This window comes from Palaemon carinicauda, chromosome 28 (genome assembly GCF_036898095.1).
Source record: "Palaemon carinicauda isolate YSFRI2023 chromosome 28, ASM3689809v2, whole genome shotgun sequence".
NCBI lineage: Eukaryota > Metazoa > Arthropoda > Malacostraca > Decapoda > Palaemonidae > Palaemon > Palaemon carinicauda.
Window position 1 is genome coordinate 70,838,593 of NC_090752.1, and position 19,408 is coordinate 70,858,000.

The following is a 19,408-nucleotide window of genomic DNA, read 5'->3' on the forward strand; positions in this document are numbered from 1 at the left end:
GTTCTTTTGCATTTGAGCATCACGTTCTCCCTGTGATTTTTACGCTCATACAGTGAACCCTCGCTACTTCGCGGTTCGACCATCGCGGATTCACCACTTCGCGGATTTTTTTCATAACCCATGTATATACATATATCGCGGATTTTCCGGAAATATCGAAATTACCGCGATGTGACCGATGGTGGGAGATTGGAGAAAGTAAGGAAAATTGAATCATGACTGATTTTCAATATAAATGAAACTTTGAGGGGCAACAAAGATATCATTTGTTAGAGAGATAGAGAGAGGTAAGGAATGGGAGGTAGTGAAAAGTAGCCCACAGAGAGAGAGAGAGGTAGAGGTAGAGAGAGAGAGGTAGAGAGGTAGAGAGAGAGAGAGAGGTAGGTAGAGAGAGAGAGAGAGAGAGAGAGAGAGAGAGAGAGAGAGAGAGAGAGAGAGAGAGAGAGAGAGAGATGGAGGGGGGTTTAAATGTAATAAACAAAAAAATTTGATAGGTTATAACACATTGGTGCTTATGTAATATCAACTGTATACTGTAGACGGTTTAAATAAGTTAAGAAATGGTATAAACGATACTTTGTTAGTGTATTCGTACACACTCAAGAGCGGCAGTAGATGACAGCTGATCTAATCACAGCCAAAAGTAAAACAAAAAGAAGTCAACAATACTCGATTTTTAAAACACACCCGAAATTTAAAAACAAAAGTACACGCTTCCTAATGTGCAATTAACTATTTAAAGAGTGGCAATTTTCTAGAATGAAATGATATTTCCCAAAAAATAGTGGTTTGCTGATGAAATCAGATGCCGTACTTTTAGCTATGATTGAAATGGATGTAGACTCGGCCTAATTTTTTCGTTTCGTATTTAATTGACACTAAGAAAACTAATTTTAGTTTCTTCATCTAAATGTAAGTATTGTATAACACGAAGAGAGAGAGAGAGAGAGAGAGAGAGAGAGAGAGAGAGAGAGAGAGAGAGAGAGAGAGAGAATGAATCAGCTGTTGTAATCAAATGGCGTGTTTTTGTTTCGTGAGAATTTCATCGCCACGACTATAACAATAACATACTGTACTGAACTTTACAGTATTATACAGTATTGTAATATGATAAAGTAAAATATTTGTAATCTATTTTATATGAAATGGGGCTATTTTTTTGTTTAAAATTTACATTTACGTATGTAAAACAACTCTCTCTCTCTCTCTCTCTCTCTCTCTCTCTCTCTCTCTCTCTCTCTCTCTCTCTCTCTCTCTCTCACATTGATTGTTCTGCTTTGCTACGTATGTATGATTTTATATAGATACGGTAAATAATATTTGTAATAACATATTTTATAAAAGCTTTTACTGTAATATCATTATTTATCACTTTCATCATGCACGTTAAATTCCTTAGTTTGTTTACTGAGCGTACTTTATGACGCCGTCGTTTCAGGCGGCGTCATAAAGAAAAACATTTTATTTGGAAGTCCTAAGAAAAATCAAGGTAAAACATTAGTAATAATCAAATCAACATACCGTACTGAATAATCAATATAATCAATGCAAAAACTAACCTATACACAGATGTGTAAATGTGTTTGTTTCTTCATTATAATCAGAGATAAACGTAAACAAAACATTGGTTGCCATTTTTTATCGTGCTTTTTGGCGTTTAGGAAACGCATGATATAAAGTCGCCTTTAATATTTGTGCCTGTTTTAGTTTAGGGTACGTTAGTACATGCATTAAGTGTTCTGTACATTAAAGGGTAGTTTGTTAACAGTACTGCGTACAAGGGAAGGTTTTAACAGTCTGAATATACATGTTAAATAAATAGGTAAATATGGTGTCACTACTTCGCGGATTTTCACCTATCGCGGCCGGGTCTGGAACCTATCTACCGCGATAAACGAGGGTTCACTGTATATATATATATATATATATATATATATATATATATATATATATATATATATATATATATATATATATATATATATACATACATACACATACATACATACATACATACATACATATATATATATATATATATATATATATATATATATATATATATATATATATATATATATATATATGTATATATAGTCATATATATATGTATATATAGTCATATATATATATATATATATATATATATATATATATATATATATATATATATATATATATATATATATATATATATATATATATATATATATATATATATATGTATATATAAAATGAGCATAGCAAGAGCAAAGTTAATGTTAATGGAGTCTTACCAAATGAATGTCCAGTGAACAGCAGAGTACTCCAAAGGAATGTGTCACCTATATTTTTTTTTATCCTCATGGATTTTGTAATGAGTAGAACTGTCGGAGATGGTGGAGAAGGATTGGACTGAATTGGTGATAGGAATTTAGTAGACCTAGAGTATGCTGATGATGCTGTACTTGTTACCAGAACACCACAGGATTTGCAATGCTTGCTTACCAGAATGTGTGATATATTGCACAAGGTTGGGCTAAAAAACGGATTTTGAGCGAAGCGAAAAATCTATTTTTGGGTGAGATAGCCATGGCGTCCTGATGGAAGGTTCCTTTTTGGTAGCTTCCTTGGGTATAAGACTACTAAGATATTCCCAGAGAATTTAACCACAGGTTATCACAGAATTCTAACTTCTGGAGCGAGTATCTCAAAGGTTTCCCTTTAAGACATCGTATATCAACAGGGGACGCATGTCTGAACGCGCCACATAGCTATCTTCACCCCGAACAGAGTTAATGCTTCGGTGTGTAAGGGTTGAGAATAGCTGGGAGCCGCTCCACAGCCAATCTCACTCGTGGCTACTACTGATACTCGAGACGTAAACAAACGGGCGCCATTGCTCAAATGACGTCACGCCCGTCTTCATCCTGAAGCCAGTTGCTGCCCATCACCATGATACAGTAGAACAGGGTGGGATCAAAAACTGGACGAAGTAGCAGGGAGGGTCCATCAGGACGCCATGGCTATCTCACCCAAAAATAGATTTTTCGCTTCGCTCAAAATCCGTTTTTTGGGCTTAAGCCATGGCGTCCTGATGGAAGAGTACCAGAGAATCAATGTATCGTGGTAGATTTTCCCCTAGTAGTAAGTGCCAAGGCATTGACAAAACAGCATAGTAATCTTTGATAAAGAACCATAGGGAAGAAGCATCCTGCCCCCCTTGGCAGTGAAGTTCCCATGGGCTATGCCGACGTCAAAGTGGTATTGAAGGGCTATTCATTCTGATAGAAGAACTTGAAGAACTTGGAGATGAAGCTGAATGTTTGGTATTTGTATAGGAACATTCTGAAATTAGACCAGTGGTGGTTGGGCACTGTGTATTGAGTTCATCTCCCGGGTATCAAAAGTAAGTATTCGTGTTGGAACCTTACATAATCAGAGTGAATATAAATTAAGATTAAGCATCTTAATTTCTTCATAACCATAAGGAAAAGGGGGATAAATAAAACTATGACAGGTATGTATTTCATAGTAAGTAGGAGCTGATTGAGACGCACAGGTAATAAAATAGAAATTTTATTTCACAAATGCAGAAATTAAATAATTTACAGCAATAAGTAAAGTTCATTTACAGTAATTATAATGTACATAGAAATAAAGGCTTGCTCTTGAATCTGAAAAGGAATTTCAAGATTATTAGTAGGTACTCGTTCTCGAGGAACGCAAGTCTTTGATTAAAAACACATCATGCTCAGGGCATGCGGCACTTGTGTGACACTATGACATTTCACCTGGGATAAGAACAGTTATAAAAGCACTAAGTGTTTTTCGACATCACTATGAATCGCTCGAGGGTCAACATAGGCACCCGAAGAGTTAGAGTCCCAAGTAACTCACTGTTCTACGCAGAGTTAGGTGCAGGTTTCATAACACTACCTGCGGCTACCACAAAATGTTTGACTTCGTGCACTTGTTTCGTATAATGTTTAAAGAAAACTCACGAGGACTTCCAGCCCGTGAAGTTTTTAAGGCTTTCAAAGTCCATGCTCTGAAAGAAATTCAGAGATGATGCCACTTTTCTAGGATCATGACCAGCGGGTGTACTGTTCGGATCCGCTCTGCGAATGAAATAGGTGATTTTCGCTCTTAATTGTTTCAGTGACAGGTCGCTGCCCGATGTTTCTCCTTTGAAGAGTTGGCCTCCACCAAAGTTTGAAGTTCTGCGAAGATAGACCTTGAGGCTCTCTACTGGACATAGAGAGGCATCCTCCTTCAGGGGGCATATTCTCCAAGGGCCCCATCTTTTGGTGGGTAATTCATTTTTGGCAAGAAACGTCGGATCAGGGGAGAGGGTAACTTCTCCTGTATCGGTAAACAGGATGTGTCCTTCTTCTCTTGATAATGCCACTATTTCGCTGACTCGAGCTCCTGAAGCGAGAGCAAATAGAAATATAACTTTCTGAGTCAGATCCTTGAGAGGGCATGAATCATTGTCCAAGTTGGAGGCGAAATGGAGTACCTTGTCTAGTGACCAGGAGATCGGTTTCGGTGGGGGTGCTGGGCGTAGGCGAGCACATGCTTTCGGTAGTTTGTTGAAGATGTCGTTGGACAGATCAATTTGGAAAGCATATAGAATTGGTCTAGTCAAGGCCGATTTGCAGGTTGATATCGTATTGGCTGCTAATCCCTGTCCATGAAGGTGAATAAAGAAGGACATGCAGAAATCAATCGTGATTTCTTTAGGATTTTTTGTCTTGACAAAGGAGACCCATTTCCTCCAGGATGATTCATATTGCCGTCTCGTGGATTCGGTCTTGTATTCCTCTAGGAAGTCCAGACTTTTCTTCGAGATCCCAAACCTCTTCTTTGCGGCTAGGGAGAGAAAATCATGAGATGAAGGTCCTTGATTTTCGATGATGAAGCGAAGACAGTCGACTTCTGTACTTGTTGAGAGAGAACTGGGCCCGGGAGAGGGATCAGCTTGGGCTGCAGTTCCAGGACCAGGGGGTACCAGTTGCTCCGAGGCCACTTGGGAGCCACTAGGGCCGCTGTCCCTTTGAAGGTTCTCAGTTTGGAGAGGACTTTCAACAGAAGGTTGGTGGGGGGGAACAGATAGATCTTGGACCATCTGTTCCAGTCCAGTGACATGGCGTCCACTGCTTCTGCTTTGGGGTCCTCGTACGGGGCCACATACCGAGGAAGTTGATTGTTGTCGCTCGTTGCAAAGAGATCTATCTGAAGTTCTGGGACTTGGTGAGAGATGAAGGAGAACGATCTTGCGTCTAGAGACCATTCCGACTCTATCGGGTTTGTCCGAGATAGAGCATCCGCTGTCACGTTGCGGAATCCTTGTAGGTGAACTGCAGACAGGTGCCACTTCTTCTTCTCTGCCAGACGGAAGATTGGGAGAAGCACCTGATTTATCTGGGGCGATCTTGAGCCTTGGCGATTGAGACAACGAACTACCACCGAGTTGTCTAGGGTTAGACGGATATGGATCGAGGGCGGCGGGGATAACTTCTTCAGTGTTAGAAGGACCGCCATGGCCTCCAAGATGTTTATGTGGAACGTCTTGAACAGGGGAGACCAGGTGCCTTGAGCCTGTTTTTGGTGGGAGTGACCTCCCCAACCCTCCAGTGAAGCATCCGTGTGGATGTTGAGTGATGGAGGAGGGTGTTGGAGAGGAATGGACCTTTTCAGGGCCTTTTCTTCTGACCACGGCTTTAGGAGAAGTCGCAGTCTGTTTGGAAGCCGTCTCTTGAGGTCTCTTCGAGCGATGGATGCCAAACGTCTCCAGACTCCCGCGGCATCCTTTAGCTGTGCGCGAAGCACTGGGTTTGTCACTGAGGCGAACTGTAGAGAGCCTAGAACTCGTTCCTGCTGGCGTCTTGAAATGCGTTTGGATTTCAGTAGTCGCTTGACAGACCCTGCTATTTCCTTCCTTTTCTTCTGGGGGATGGAAAGGCGGTGTGACTGAAGGTTCCAGTGGATTCCCAACCACTGGAACTTCTGAGCTGGAGAGAGGCGAGATTTTTTCTCGTTGATCTTGAATCCCAGGTGTTCTAGGTACTGGGTGACTTCGTTGCAAGATTTTGCACAATCTTCGGGCGATGGAGCTAGCCAGTCGTCGAGGTAGGCCATCACCTGGACGTTTCGTAGGCGGAGTTGTTGTACTATGGCATCCGCCAGTTTTGTGAAGATCCGAGGGGCCACGTTGAGGCCGAAGGGCATGGCCCGGAAGGCGTAGCTTTTCCTTTGGAGTCGAAATCCTAGGTAGGAGGAAGCGTGATGGTTCATTGGAACATGCCAGTAGGCATCCGCCAGGTCTATGGAGACCGTGTAGGAACCTCGAGGCAGAAGGGTCCTTATTTGTTGAAGCGTCAGCATCTTGAACTTGTCGTTCGCTATGAACTTGTTGAGGGGGGATAAGTCCAGAATGACTCTGAGTTTGTCTGAGTCCTTCTTGGGGACACAAAACAGTCTCCCTTGGAACCTGGTGGACTTTACCTTCCTTATCACCTTCTTGTTCAAGAGATCTAGAACATATTCTTCCAGAAGGGGGGTTGATTGTTGGAAGAATTGCTGGAAGATTGGAGGTGGTTGAGTCCAACTCCAGCCTAGACCCTTCTTGACGATGCTGTGCGCCCAGGGATCGAAGGTCCAACGATCCTGGAATTGGCGGAGTCTTCCTCCCACCGGAAGCACTTCATTGCTTCTGGTGTCCCGAGGGCTTGCTGCCTCGGCCGCTAGCTCCCTTTCTTCCTCTGCCTCTGGAGGGACGGCGAGAGGCGTCTTTGCTTGCACCCCTGTATGAGCCTCTACCTTTGGCACGAAAGGTAGTTGACTGTTGCTCGAAGGCAGGGGTGAAGACCGGTGACTGTGACAACACCGGTTGGGGGACCAATTGAAAGGTCTGTTGTGGTTGGGCAACCACTTGGGAGGTAGCGGGTCCCGGAAACTGACGTCTTTGTTGACGTTGCTGGGGTTTTTGCTTTTGGGATTTCCTCTTAGGTTGAGGTCCGTCGTCTTGAGAGGGTTTCCTTTTCCTGGACATGCCCCACTTGTGGAGAAGGTTCCTATTCTCCGTGGCGGCTCTGTCAGTGATTTCCTTCACAAGGTCAGAAGGAAAGAGGTGTTTTCCCCAGATGTTGGAGGAAATCAGCCTCCGGGGTTCGTGTTTCACGGTGGCACCTGCAAACACGAATTCACGACAGGCTCTTCGAGCCTTTATGAAGTGGTACAAGTCCTTCATTACGGTCATCAAGTGGGATTTGGAGAGTACCATGTAGTGGTCTGGTACTCTGGTGTCACAGGCCATAACTTCGAGTTGGACTTGATGAGATAGGGATGCTGCAAGCCTCTCCTTCGTATCTTGTTCCCGACGAAGGAGGTGATTGTTGAGCTTAGGGAGGTCTTCATTAAACTGACGTCCGGCGACGTCAGGATCGAGCCTTCCCACGACGAAAGTATGTTGGACATCTTTCCAGTGTCGAGCGTCAGGGGGGGTCACTATGGAGAAGGGTCTGCACTCCTCCAATGCAGGGCAGGCTTTCCCTTCATCCGCAGCTTTAAGGCATGCAGCTAAGGCCTTTTCCAAGAATGGAAGAACCGCAGTTTCAGGTGCGACATAAGTAGGGTGCTTCTTGCTCAGGGCCGGAAGCTTAGAGCAGGTAAAGCCTCTACTCTTGAATGCGGCGGCTAGCATAGCCTGGGCCTTTGCGAGATCGAACACTATCTCTTCCTTAGGTTCGGTCTCTTCCTTCGAGGCAGGTTCGGAACGAAGACGGACGTAACAGTCCGGGTAGGCCTCAAAGTTTGGGAAGAACTCCACGTCTTCCAAAGGGACCGTGCCGATCTTATCACTGACGAAGATCCTGCCGGTCGCAATAACCATATGCTCAGCATACCTCCACGGGTTGGCATGTGAGCAAGCGGGGAGATCCTTAACCGAAATCCTCTTCGGTTCTCTGGATCCCATCATGGACCGGATGAACTCCTGGTTCTCCTTCAGCCTGTCGTCCATGACGGCTCTAATCAGTCGGATCATTTCTTGAGTAGAGGAAGAAGGATCCGGGGTCGAGGAGGTAGACGGAATAGACATTTCCGACGGTGTAGGAGTAGGAGCGGGGATGGAAGGAGGAGCAACCTCTTGCTCCGACTCGGCGTATTCCACCTTGTCTTCTTCATCTTCGGCTCCTTGAGCCATAAGCGTTTTCTTCGTGTCTTCCGAGACATCCGAAATCTGTTCGTCATCTTCGGAATCCAAACGGCACTCGTGCATGGACTGAGCCATGACTACATCAGGTTCCACTGTAATTTGGACAGTGGGGATCACGTCTTTGGGTATCACTGAATCAGGGGAGGCCTTAGGGAACAAAAGTGACCTCAATTCTTCGGTGGCCAGGTAAGGTCCGGTGGCATTTTTCTGGAAGCCACGCACCCACTTGCGTAGCTTTTCACGAGAAATGTCTCTGACCTCCGCTGAGGGAGGGTTATGGAAGGCTTCAACTAGGTGAGCCTGACAGACCGTACAGTTCAGTGGATTCCAAAACTTCAGATCCCCTTTCTTGTCTGCACAAGGGGCGTGAGTCCTGCAAGCCGTATGCCCGTAAAACTGCGGGCGTTTCACAGCGCAGAAGGCGAAATCACACTTCATCTGCTCCTCCTGTGGAAGAAAGAGAAAATGAGTATGGGGGAGTCATAAGAATGGCTCTTAAACTAAGTTAATATTAATTATTAATTTTAACTTAAAGAAGGGTGTGATGCATAGAGATTGAAATAGTAAAGGAGAACATACTCCATGCATCTCGCCCGGCTGGTTACCGTAAGCTTGGTCCTTGGATAATCCGAGCGACCGAAGGCACCGGATAGAGTTCCTTAGAGTTCCATAGGATAATGGAATTCTGTGGAAAAAACCCAAGGGTAAGATTGGGACCGAGATCATTCGGTCCCAAGCTAGGGGCTAGAAGGCCCCTTTTTAAGGTAACTGCTTCCGGCAACCAGCCGTGCTAAGATGCACGCAGCATGCTGGAATTAGAAGAATGCAAAGAGACAGCATGATCACTAACAGAACAGTACCAAGGTACTGATCTTAATAGTAGAAACAGCCTATCTGTTTGCGGTATAGGGCTATCATTGTCATATGATAGCTAGAAGAAGGGGGTGCAAGTATTCTTGACGCCTCCGGGGGTTTCCGGCAAGCCGCCGGCATGCCGGAGTTCGCTCCAGCAGAGTTTCTGGCATTAGGACAGACAATGTTTAAAGTCAGTCATAAACCAGGTTGGCGGCCGCCGGTACAACGACGGCACGCCGGCAGGGAGCGGCGGCTCCGGCAGTCGGAGGATGCCGGATTGGTGGCTGGGATAAGGATGGTTAAAGCGGAACCGGGTTGCCGGCAGTAGATGCCGGCACTCCGGCGGCCGACCGGCGAGCGGACGACAAGCTAGGAGGAGGAGAGCCACCGGTAGTAGCCGGCGGCAGTCGGCAGTCCCCCGGTACACGGGGGGCTGGCGGCAAGGTTAGGGAGAGTCACCAAAGTAGGAGGCAGGTATTGCCGACAGTAGAGGCGGCAAGAGACCGGCACCCGGATAGGGAGAGAGACAGGGGGGAGGGAAGGAATGCAGGAAGTTCCGTCATGGACTCCGGACATCCCCCCCTCCCCTGAGAGGGTGTACCCATGATAGAGGCAGGCTCTAACATCCAGGAGCAGGGGTCACTGAGGACCGGGAGCAAGGTAGCCCAAGGGAGGGCTAGGGGACACCCAAAGGGGGGGGAGACTCCCATATGCAGAACCATTCTAGCAACTAACCCCATAGGACACTATGAAGGTATATGTACCAGAGCGGACTGCACATGGAAGCTCGGGTAGCCCTACTACTCCACCCTAAGGAGGAGTTGTAGGACAGGGGACAGATGGGTATAGACTAACCTAAGCATAGGCTAGGCTATACAAGAGATAGGTGGGGAAGGGAGAAGAGAGAAGTCTTCCAAGGAAGGGTTTCTGTACCAGAGCGGCCACTAGGGAAAGGGAGGACACTCCCTAACCTAAGATAAGGCAGATCGGCTAAAACGGTGCATGAGTACAGTTTCAGCATGGAACAGAGAAACCTTCCTAACCCAACCTAGAGCAGGGCTAAAAGTCCTGAACTAGGAAAGGAAGAAGACATATCGCTATCGCAGGAAAGTCATAGACAATCCTAGCCAAAGAGGTAGGGCTAGCCTAACCTCACTCTCGGACGCAACCTTAAGGGAGGTTCATTCCCTTAGGGAGGACAGAGAGGCGATATATACTCTATTAGACATTTGATCCCTTTACTCAGAAAAGGAATCAAGGCTAATTAGAGGGAATGCCAAGGCAGGGGATGAAGGAAGCATATAGGGGTCCTACAAGTAGGTTAGGCTAGAAAGAGTCACTGACTAGCCTATCCCCTATATGGTCCCTGAAGGCGAAAAACATTTGCATCACTGTCAAAAGTATTGTAAAATAATGCCACTATCTTCATAACTTAGCCTAGGATCACTAATAAATCATGCATGAATACTTGTATGTAGGCTCCTGGCCTGGGGGCTATAGTAGCCAACTGGTATGAGGTCAATCGATGACCGATAAAAAGCGTCGAAACACGATATAAAAGTTCCTAGCTATGAAGACTAAATAAACTAATGTATTCGATTAGTAAATAAGGCCGGAAGCGTTGTTGTGGCTAACTAAATAAAGCATGCATAACAACAACGACGCCATAAAATGGCGGGTCCGGTAGAGGCACAGCTCTGCCACAAAACAGCAATTATCTCGGAAAGTAATATTTACTTTACGGTCAGAGCTTAACTAAACAATACAGGAACCTTGTACTCAACTTTCCAGAAGAAGGCGAGGCTGAAGGTAACGACATAACGAAGATGCAAAACGATAAAGGTAACACAGGGAAAATCCGTCTAAGTAGGGCAGCTACTAAACAAAGGATGAAGACGGGCGTGACGTCATTTGAGCAATGGCGCCCGTTTGTTTACGTCTCGAGTATCAGTAGTAGCCACGAGTGAGATTGGCTGTGGAGCGGCTCCCAGCTATTCTCAACCCTTACACACCGAAGCATTAACTCTGTTCGGGGTGAAGATAGCTATGTGGCGCGTTCAGACATGCGTCCCCTGTTGATATACGATGTCTTAAAGGGAAACCTTTGAGATACTCGCTCCAGAAGTTAGAATTCTGTGATAACCTGTGGTTAAATTCTCTGGGAATATCTTAGTAGTCTTATACCCAAGGAAGCTACCAAAAAGGAACCTTCCATCAGGACGCCATGGCTTGAGCCCAAAAATAAATAGAGGAAAGACAGAGATGATGAGAACGGAGTATGCAATGGAAGATGAAATATCATTGGAAGGAGAAAAGATTAATGAGGTAGAATCATTCAAGTATTTAGGAACTATGATCTCCAATACAGGGTCTTTAGAATTAAGAGTTAAGTGAAAAATTGAAAAAGAAGCAAATCGGACAATTGCTAGGTTAAGTAAAATTTGGAAATCAAATCATTGGAAATTACATATAAAAATCAGACTATATGTCAGTTTAGTTAGATCGATGTTACTCTATGGACATGAGTCACGGTATGACAATGAATCAGTCTCCAATAGATTTAATAGATTTGAGAAGAAAGTCCTCAGAAGGATATTAGTAGTTAAATAGCAGGACAGGATTAGAAAGGAAACTAAGAGATTACTCAAATGCCATATGTGGATGAGATCTTGATGAGGGGTTGATGGAGATGGTTTGGGCATGCTCTTTGCACTTCCCAAAGAGAGATTAGTTCACCCGTAAAACATATTCCTACAATAATATGACTAAATAACTAAGCGTTTCTGAGCGATTTGGTAACATAGTTTAATGGCGCCGACCGCATGTCTGCCACAAAACAAAAAAAAAGCATATAAATCTAAAAATTCACGAGATGGAGGCGCTAAATTCTCCAGCACACTAAAGGAGGGGACTCAAGCATCCTTAATCGAAAATTGCCCAAAAAACTAAGAAAAAACAGGCTGAAACTCCCCAAGCAATCGTCAAAGATGACACTGCGAAGAGGGAATGGTTCAACAGGATACATGTTAGTTGTAGCACATTGAGATCGAGAGTTGTAACGGTTCGCTTGTCCATGTATCCTACCCCCTACCTTATCCTTCGAGAGAAGGTTAACTCTATTTGGGGAAGGATAACCATGGCTTATTATTAACACGTCCTTGATTTATACACAATATCTCTCGGAATATTCGCTGCGGAGGTCAGAACTCCGTTGATACATCTAAGATAAAATTTCTCTGGTATATCACTCGCAGAAATACCCCAAATAGAAGCTGCCAATGAGGAACTTCCATCAGGATGACATGGCTCAAGCGTATGTATGTGTGTGTGTATGTGTATAATATTCCAGTCTTGAATAATGAATTGTAGGATTTAGTGATGTGATATGATGGGAGAGGTCAAGATGTCATTTTGCTTGAGTTTAGTCATTAGCTCCCTCCAAGATTAATCACTTTGATGGGATGACCCCATTAATTGATCTGCTCATTTAACAGGTCTTAAAATTAGATTATGCTATCAATTTTCTCTATGGAAAATAAAGTTTTAGATTTCTTGAAAGCATTATTTAGTTTTAGTTGTATAATTTGCAATCCGGAAATAAGAGTTATTACTCTTTCTTTGTTTTGATGAATTACACTGTTAAGCTAGATTTTAGGGAAAGGTGAGCCTCCTGTAATTTAAAATACTCCTGAATCTTTACTTCACTATTCCACCTCTATCTTAGTGTGTGAATTCACAATGTGAATGTCAGGGAAGGTTCATAGAAATAAACAGGATTTTCATGAGCAAACCATATGATTGCTAGGAGAAGTTCATAGAAATAAACAGAATTTTGCTAATAAAATAATTCCTATACTCATTTAGTATGCCCCTCTACCTCTCTCAAACTAGTGATTATCATTATTTCTTGCTTTAGAACTTGTCATTTGCCTGAAATGTAATTTTTCTTTTCTGTATTGCAGACAATTGATGAAATGGTTGAAGTGATGGATAAAGTTGAGGAAGTTGGTGGTGATGACCCGCTGATGAACGAATTGATGGAAATGAAAAAGGAAATGAATAAGACTATGGTAACAGTGCGTACAGGTACTCCCAACAATGCTGGTAGTGAGAGTGCCGAGAGTTTCATGAAACGTGTGAAAGAGCTCTTAGCTGTGAGTGGAGTAGAAGCCCAGTTGCCTTTAGATTGTGGAAGGGTAAGATGATTACTTTATTTGTACCTAAATAGATTTTCTTCTGTTTTGAAGAGTTCTAAATAGCTTACCCACATATCATATTGTATCCTCCTTAGAAAAGGTAAAATTTTTAAGAATCTTGATCAAAGTGGACAAAAATATTTATTAAATACCTTTAGAGATTAAATATTATTACTAAATACCATTTGCTCCAAGTTTAACTCATCAGAAATAACACAAATTTAGCTATTTGATTAGGAAGACCATTCAACAATTTGATCATAACTGGAATAAAACTTTTCAGTTTGTATTATCGACCTTCACCAAAAATGAGACCTTTAAAATTAACTGCATACTGTATTTAGTGCTATGTGGTGAATGATATCTGGGAAAATATGCATATAATAGATGGTCAGAGTTATGTAAAATTTTGTACAGTACTTTATCATTTGTATAAAACACTGGTTGATTGATTAAAAGTTTTGTGGTATCAAAGATCATTAATGCTTAGATGTCTTAAACATTGGAAAGTTGTTTGCATGAATCTGATAGGTATAGTTCATTGTTCTCTGATCTGTACATGCAGTTTTGAGGCAATGTTTATAAACCATTAAAATATTTATTCCTAATAAGTGGCGTTAATTGTCATCTTTTCCACTTATATATTATGGTCATTTACTCAAGCATATCTCGAGAATTATGCATATTTTTGTCCATTCAATGAATGATAGAGAAATTCTTGTGCCAAAAACAGGTATATAAATTCTGGGATGCCTGATTACTCGGGTACGGTGAAGCTGAAAGTTGAATGTTAATACTATAGTACTGTTTCCATGGCTTTTAACCATCCTTTACTCTTTTCCTCCATGATTTAGTAAAAGGTAAGGTAACAAAGAGATACCTAGCAAATGCATTATTTGAGCTCTTTTGTCATTACAAATGGATCAGGAAACAAAGTGAATAGCTCTTTTCATGTTCTCTGTTTATCATTTCTTCAACATAACATATTATTCACCATCATTAGCACTTGATACTTATTAGGAGTCAAGAAGTGCTTTAGTAGCTCTGTAACTTAACACAAATAAAACGATGGAGTGATATCCCACTATTGTTGAGAGAATTGAATGAAGTAGCATCTGTAAACTAAAGTAACCTTTACCATTGCAAACTGAGGCATTTTTACTACAATCTCTTATGTTTCAAGAAAACAAAACAATTTAGAATATGACTAAATAATGGACACATATGGTAAAAAAATGTGAGGCACAGCCTTGCTATTAACACCACAATAAAGCAAATAGACGCTTGTCTTTGCGTACTTGACTGCCCGGTGAGACAGCTGTGAGTCACATCTACGTTTCTGAATATAAGTATGCGTGGTTGTTGAAAATTAATTTCAAAATGACACTTGATCATGTCATCAGAGGATGGGAATACCAATGACTTGTCAACATATCTTTGGAATCTCAAGAAATTAATATGAAATTGGTTACCTCTTTGGAGGTGTGGGACGTAAAAAGCATTCAAGTTAAACTCGTGAAGTCATTAGAGTCGTGGTAAACTGAACGTCTTTAAGCTTTTCCTGTTAGAATCAAATTCATATTGAACTGTTTGACGATAAATAGTTTTATGATAAGCAGCTCAACTTTGATGAAGAAGAGGAAGCCATCATACAAAGAAAATCTTTGAAAAAGGTGAAAAGAGCGCGCACACAAAAATATAGGACAGTAGCGGGAAGCTGCGATCAGAGGAAATGAAACAGCAGGGTTGTATGGGAGCACTGAAAGGTAATAGGATATGTAATGGCTCCTCACTTATCCTTCCCCTTAGAGGATTAGACTGGAAAAGGTCTATTCAGGGTGCAGATATCTATGATTATCTTAGGATACGTCCCTGATTTATACACGATATCTTCGGATAGTCATTCCGGGGGTTAGAACCCTGTGATACCTGACGGTAATTCTCTTATAATATCAATTGCAGAAATATTATACAGTAGGAAGCAGCCGGAGGGAACTTCCATCAGGACGACATGGCTATCTCACCCAAAATTAGATTTTTCCTACGTCAAAATCCCTTTTTTGAGCTTCATGAATATATTCAGAGTAATGCATCAAGGGAAAGTAAGCAACTGTTGTTGTTTGGGACACTTCCTTTAGTATTTAGTGCTTGTCAAACTAATAAAACCTCAGGTTACCTTACATTGGAATTAATTATGAAGTGAGGATGTGGGTTATTTCCTCATAGGATTGTCAGTCATTACCTAATTTTGGCACATCCAGATTGTAAATTGTAATACTGTACAGTATTTTAGTAACTATTATTTCTTTTTGTATCACACTACAGAATCCTTCAAGTCCAGCTAAACCACTTGATAAAGAACCATTACCATGGGTTGTTGCATTGGGCTCCAGAGAAGATGGCCAATTCCATTATAGGTGCACTGGAGCAGTTATTGGTCCATATCATATTATCACTGATGCCGAGTGCACTAATTCACCCAACATGTATGTTTCAAAAGCAAAATTTGTAACATAGCATAATGGAAAGTTTAAGAGTTACATTATCTCTAAATATTTTCAAGACAAATGAATGAAATTTAAATAATTTGTTAATTTACAAGAACCTATAAATCAAATAAAGATCAATGATTAGACATGGTTTATAAATTCATTAATTTAGTCTTAATATTGTTGAAGTATTCAAGACCTGGAAATTGTATTCAGTATGTCATATAAGGTTTCTTTTGCAGAAATGTTGCCCAAATGAATGTTACTGGTATTGTACCAGAGCCTTTCGCAATTGAAAATTTTGTTGTTGGGCGCCGAATCCACCCAAGCATAACTGACACAGACAGTTTACTAGATGGTGACAACATTGGCATTCTAGAGCTTGCTCTACCAATTAAGTTTAATGGTGAGTTCATTAAGTTTATGTCTAGCATTAAAACACTTGTCTTAGTAATCATGAAAACATTTTTACAACAGCTCCTGCCTTTACGTAGTTAGACGTGAAGTTGCTTCTCTCACTTTTATCATGAGCTCTTTTCTTGAACTCCCATCAGTTTGAGGTTTTGATACACAGTATTTCCTTTTCCTTCCATGTTTTGGGTCATTTCTTTAGGTGTTCATCCTGTCAGTCCCATATTGACCTTTTTTGACCAACTGTTCCTCATCCAGTTCATTCCCTTCGTGTATCCAGAAAGAATATTTTCTTTCAGCTTTTTACATTATTTAAGATAGAATTAACTTTACAGCATAGTTGTTATTTCTGATCATCATACTGTATCACAGTTTGTATATTGCTCATTTTATATAAAGTATTCTAAAGGTACTTTATAATACCAAAAAGGATTTTACTAACCTGTCTCTTATTTCTGTTGTTTGTCATTGTATTTTCCAGATTACATACAGCCTATATGTTTGCCAGGAGTGTTTGATAAGCCAGACCCTGATGCAGTAACCAATTCAACCCTCATTGGCTTTGACAATATCAGAGACAGTAAGAAAACTTTAAATTCTTGTTGTGCATGTTTTATGTTGATTAACATATTTATTATTATTATTATTATTATTATTATTATTATTATTATTATTATTATTATTGATTGCTAAGCTACAACCCTAGTTGGAAAACCAAGATGCGATAAACCCAGGGGGCCACAACAGAGAAAATAGCCCAGTAAGGAAAGGAAACAAGGAAAAATTGAATATTTTAAAAACTGTAACAATATTAAAATAAATATTTCCTATATAAACTATAAATACTTTAACAAAACAAGAGGAAGAGAAATTAGATAGAAGTGTGTGCCCGAGTGTACCCTCAAGCAAGAGAACTCTAACCCAAGGCAGTGGAAGACCATGGTACAGAGGCTATGGCACTACCCAAGACTAGAGAACAATGGTTTGATTTAGAAGTGTCCTTCTCCTAGAAGAGCTGCTTACCATAGCTAAAGAGTCTCTTCTACCCTTACCAAGAGGAAAGTAGCCACTGAACAATTTCAGTGCAGTAGTTAACCCTTTGGGTGAAGAAGAATTGTTTGGTAATCTCAGTTTTGTTGGGTGTATGAGGATAGAGGAGAATCTGAAAAGAATAGGCCACACTATTAGGTGTATGTGTAGGCAAAGGGAAAGAACCATAACTAGAGAGAAGGATCCAATGTAGTCCTGTCTGGCCAGTCAAAGGCCCCCATAACTGAGGGCAATAAAAGTAAATTTTTCTTTATGATTTTAATATGAAGATAGTTACATACTGGTGGGCTGCTCTTCTGCTGTACCAATGCTGGTTTTTCTTAAGTACTGTACAGTACTGTAAAGAGATTTTCTAATTGAAAGCGAGTAATTTGTGGGTTTTAGGAAAGTCGAAGGCGTTGGTGACCCCTGAAATAATAATGGCTTTGTCGCAACTTTTACTTTAAGGTGGCTGGTGAAGCCTGTGTTGATGGTCACGTGTAGTGTCGTTTCAGTGTGTAAGTTTTTTGCGAAACCTGTGTCATCGGCTGTTGTCTTTGGCATTGTTGCTTGACACTGGTGTTGCTGGTCAACGGTTGTTGTATTGCTTATGACATTGTTGTATTTCATTATTTAATAGCTTCTGGTGACCCAGAAGGTACCAGTTTCATATAAAGTTGTGGGTTCTAACCATTTTCAAGAATAGGCACTTCTCTAATCATACAGTACATCGGTTATTACAAGGATACATACCTTTGTCCTTTAATAGGAGTATGATTTCAGCAAAGCTGGAAATTCGACCATTAAAATTATGATGAGGTTTCAGTAGTTACTGCTATGGGAAGGTGACTTTCTTTGCTTATTATGATCTCTCTGACCCTGAGAAGAAGAAACAGCTTATGGACTGTTCTACCTTGGGGCAAAGGTAGTCATCTTCCTGGCCACCAATCCACAAATACTGAGTGGACTAACTGGGTACTGAAATGGAGGGATGCTATAGCTACAAAATTAGCTGTATAGAATGGATAATGGAAGATCTGCCTCCAAGAAATTCTCCTGTAAATCATAATCTGGCCTGTTTTTCTACTTGAGAAAGTAGAGAGAACAATTGAAAAATTAAGAAAGTCTACTCAAGACTCGCTTTTCCACTGAGCCATCTCATCCGGGAAGAACACAACATCAGGACCTGGCAGAAACAAAAAAATCAATCCTTTAAAGTCGGCTCTGAAGAAGACTGTAATAAGAGCAAGATCTATGACAAGATCACACCAGTAGTGTCTTCTTCTAGAAGTTCTACGGAAGCCCCCCAGCCTTTTCACACCGATTTCAGCTAGCTAAGAAAGGAAAAAGGCAGGGGAGGGGCTAGGTCCTCTCCTTCAAATTCCATGTGTAGGGTGATGCTTCTGAAGCTAGTGGGGAAAGTTGCAGTACTACATAGTGGAGGACTGGACAGCGAAGGTCCTCCTACATCGATACTTTAACCCATTCACCGTGTTGTGTTTTCCACTCAATCAGAACCTGAAGACAATGTTGTTGTATTTGTTAAACTCTCTAAAAGATCTAATCCTTCAATTGGAAGTCCAGAAGATGATGGACAAGGGCATAGCCTACTTCTAGTCCTGAAGTGGTCTCCTGGCTTTTACAGTCACTTTTCTTAGTGAAAAAGTCCGTAGGAGGCTTGGGACCAGTAATTTGCCTCTCCACCTTGAACAAGTTTCTTCTCCAGACCCCATTCAAAATATAGGCAATGAACACTAATGAACGCCATGAGGAAGAACTATTTTATGCTCTATATAGACCTAGGTAATGTATATTTCTATATCCTAGTCCACCAGTCGTTAAGGAATTTCTTATTTTAAATATTTAACTTAGCCGGTGAATATATAGCTGCAACTCTGTTGCTCGACAGACAAACTGTACAGAAAAAACTCGTCAGCAATCGCTATACAGGTTGCGGGTGTGCCCAACAGCGCCATCTGTCGGCCAGATACCAAGCTCTATGTAAACAAAGACTCAATTTTCTCTCTGTCGACGTGTCGACAAGACGTACTTTACTCGCTGTTGAAACCTGGAGTTTTTCCCATCATCTTTGGTGAAGTACTATATTCTGGTTTGAGCTTTCGCAGTGCAGGTGTTTTATCTTCATCTTAAATCTTGAACTCGTTTTGGATAGATTTAATTATGGTGACAAAGAGAGTAGGGACTTTCTTTCACTTTTAAATGGCCGA

At 41.5% G+C, this 19,408-nt stretch overlaps 1 protein-coding gene across 3 annotated transcripts in view; it reads left to right on the forward strand.

The window, feature by feature from the left end:
* The window catches only part of LOC137621656 (uncharacterized), a 217,435-nt gene that overhangs the window by 145,214 nt on the left and 52,813 nt on the right, over positions 1–19,408 (forward strand). For all 3 annotated transcript variants that reach the window (XM_068352143.1, XM_068352142.1, XM_068352144.1), the window contains 4 exons: positions 13,018–13,251; positions 15,577–15,737; positions 15,983–16,146; positions 16,633–16,731. In XM_068352143.1, coding sequence (XP_068208244.1) covers positions 13,018–13,251; positions 15,577–15,737; positions 15,983–16,146; positions 16,633–16,731 — 658 coding nt within the window. The remainder of the gene's footprint in view (positions 1–13,017; positions 13,252–15,576; positions 15,738–15,982; positions 16,147–16,632; positions 16,732–19,408) is intronic.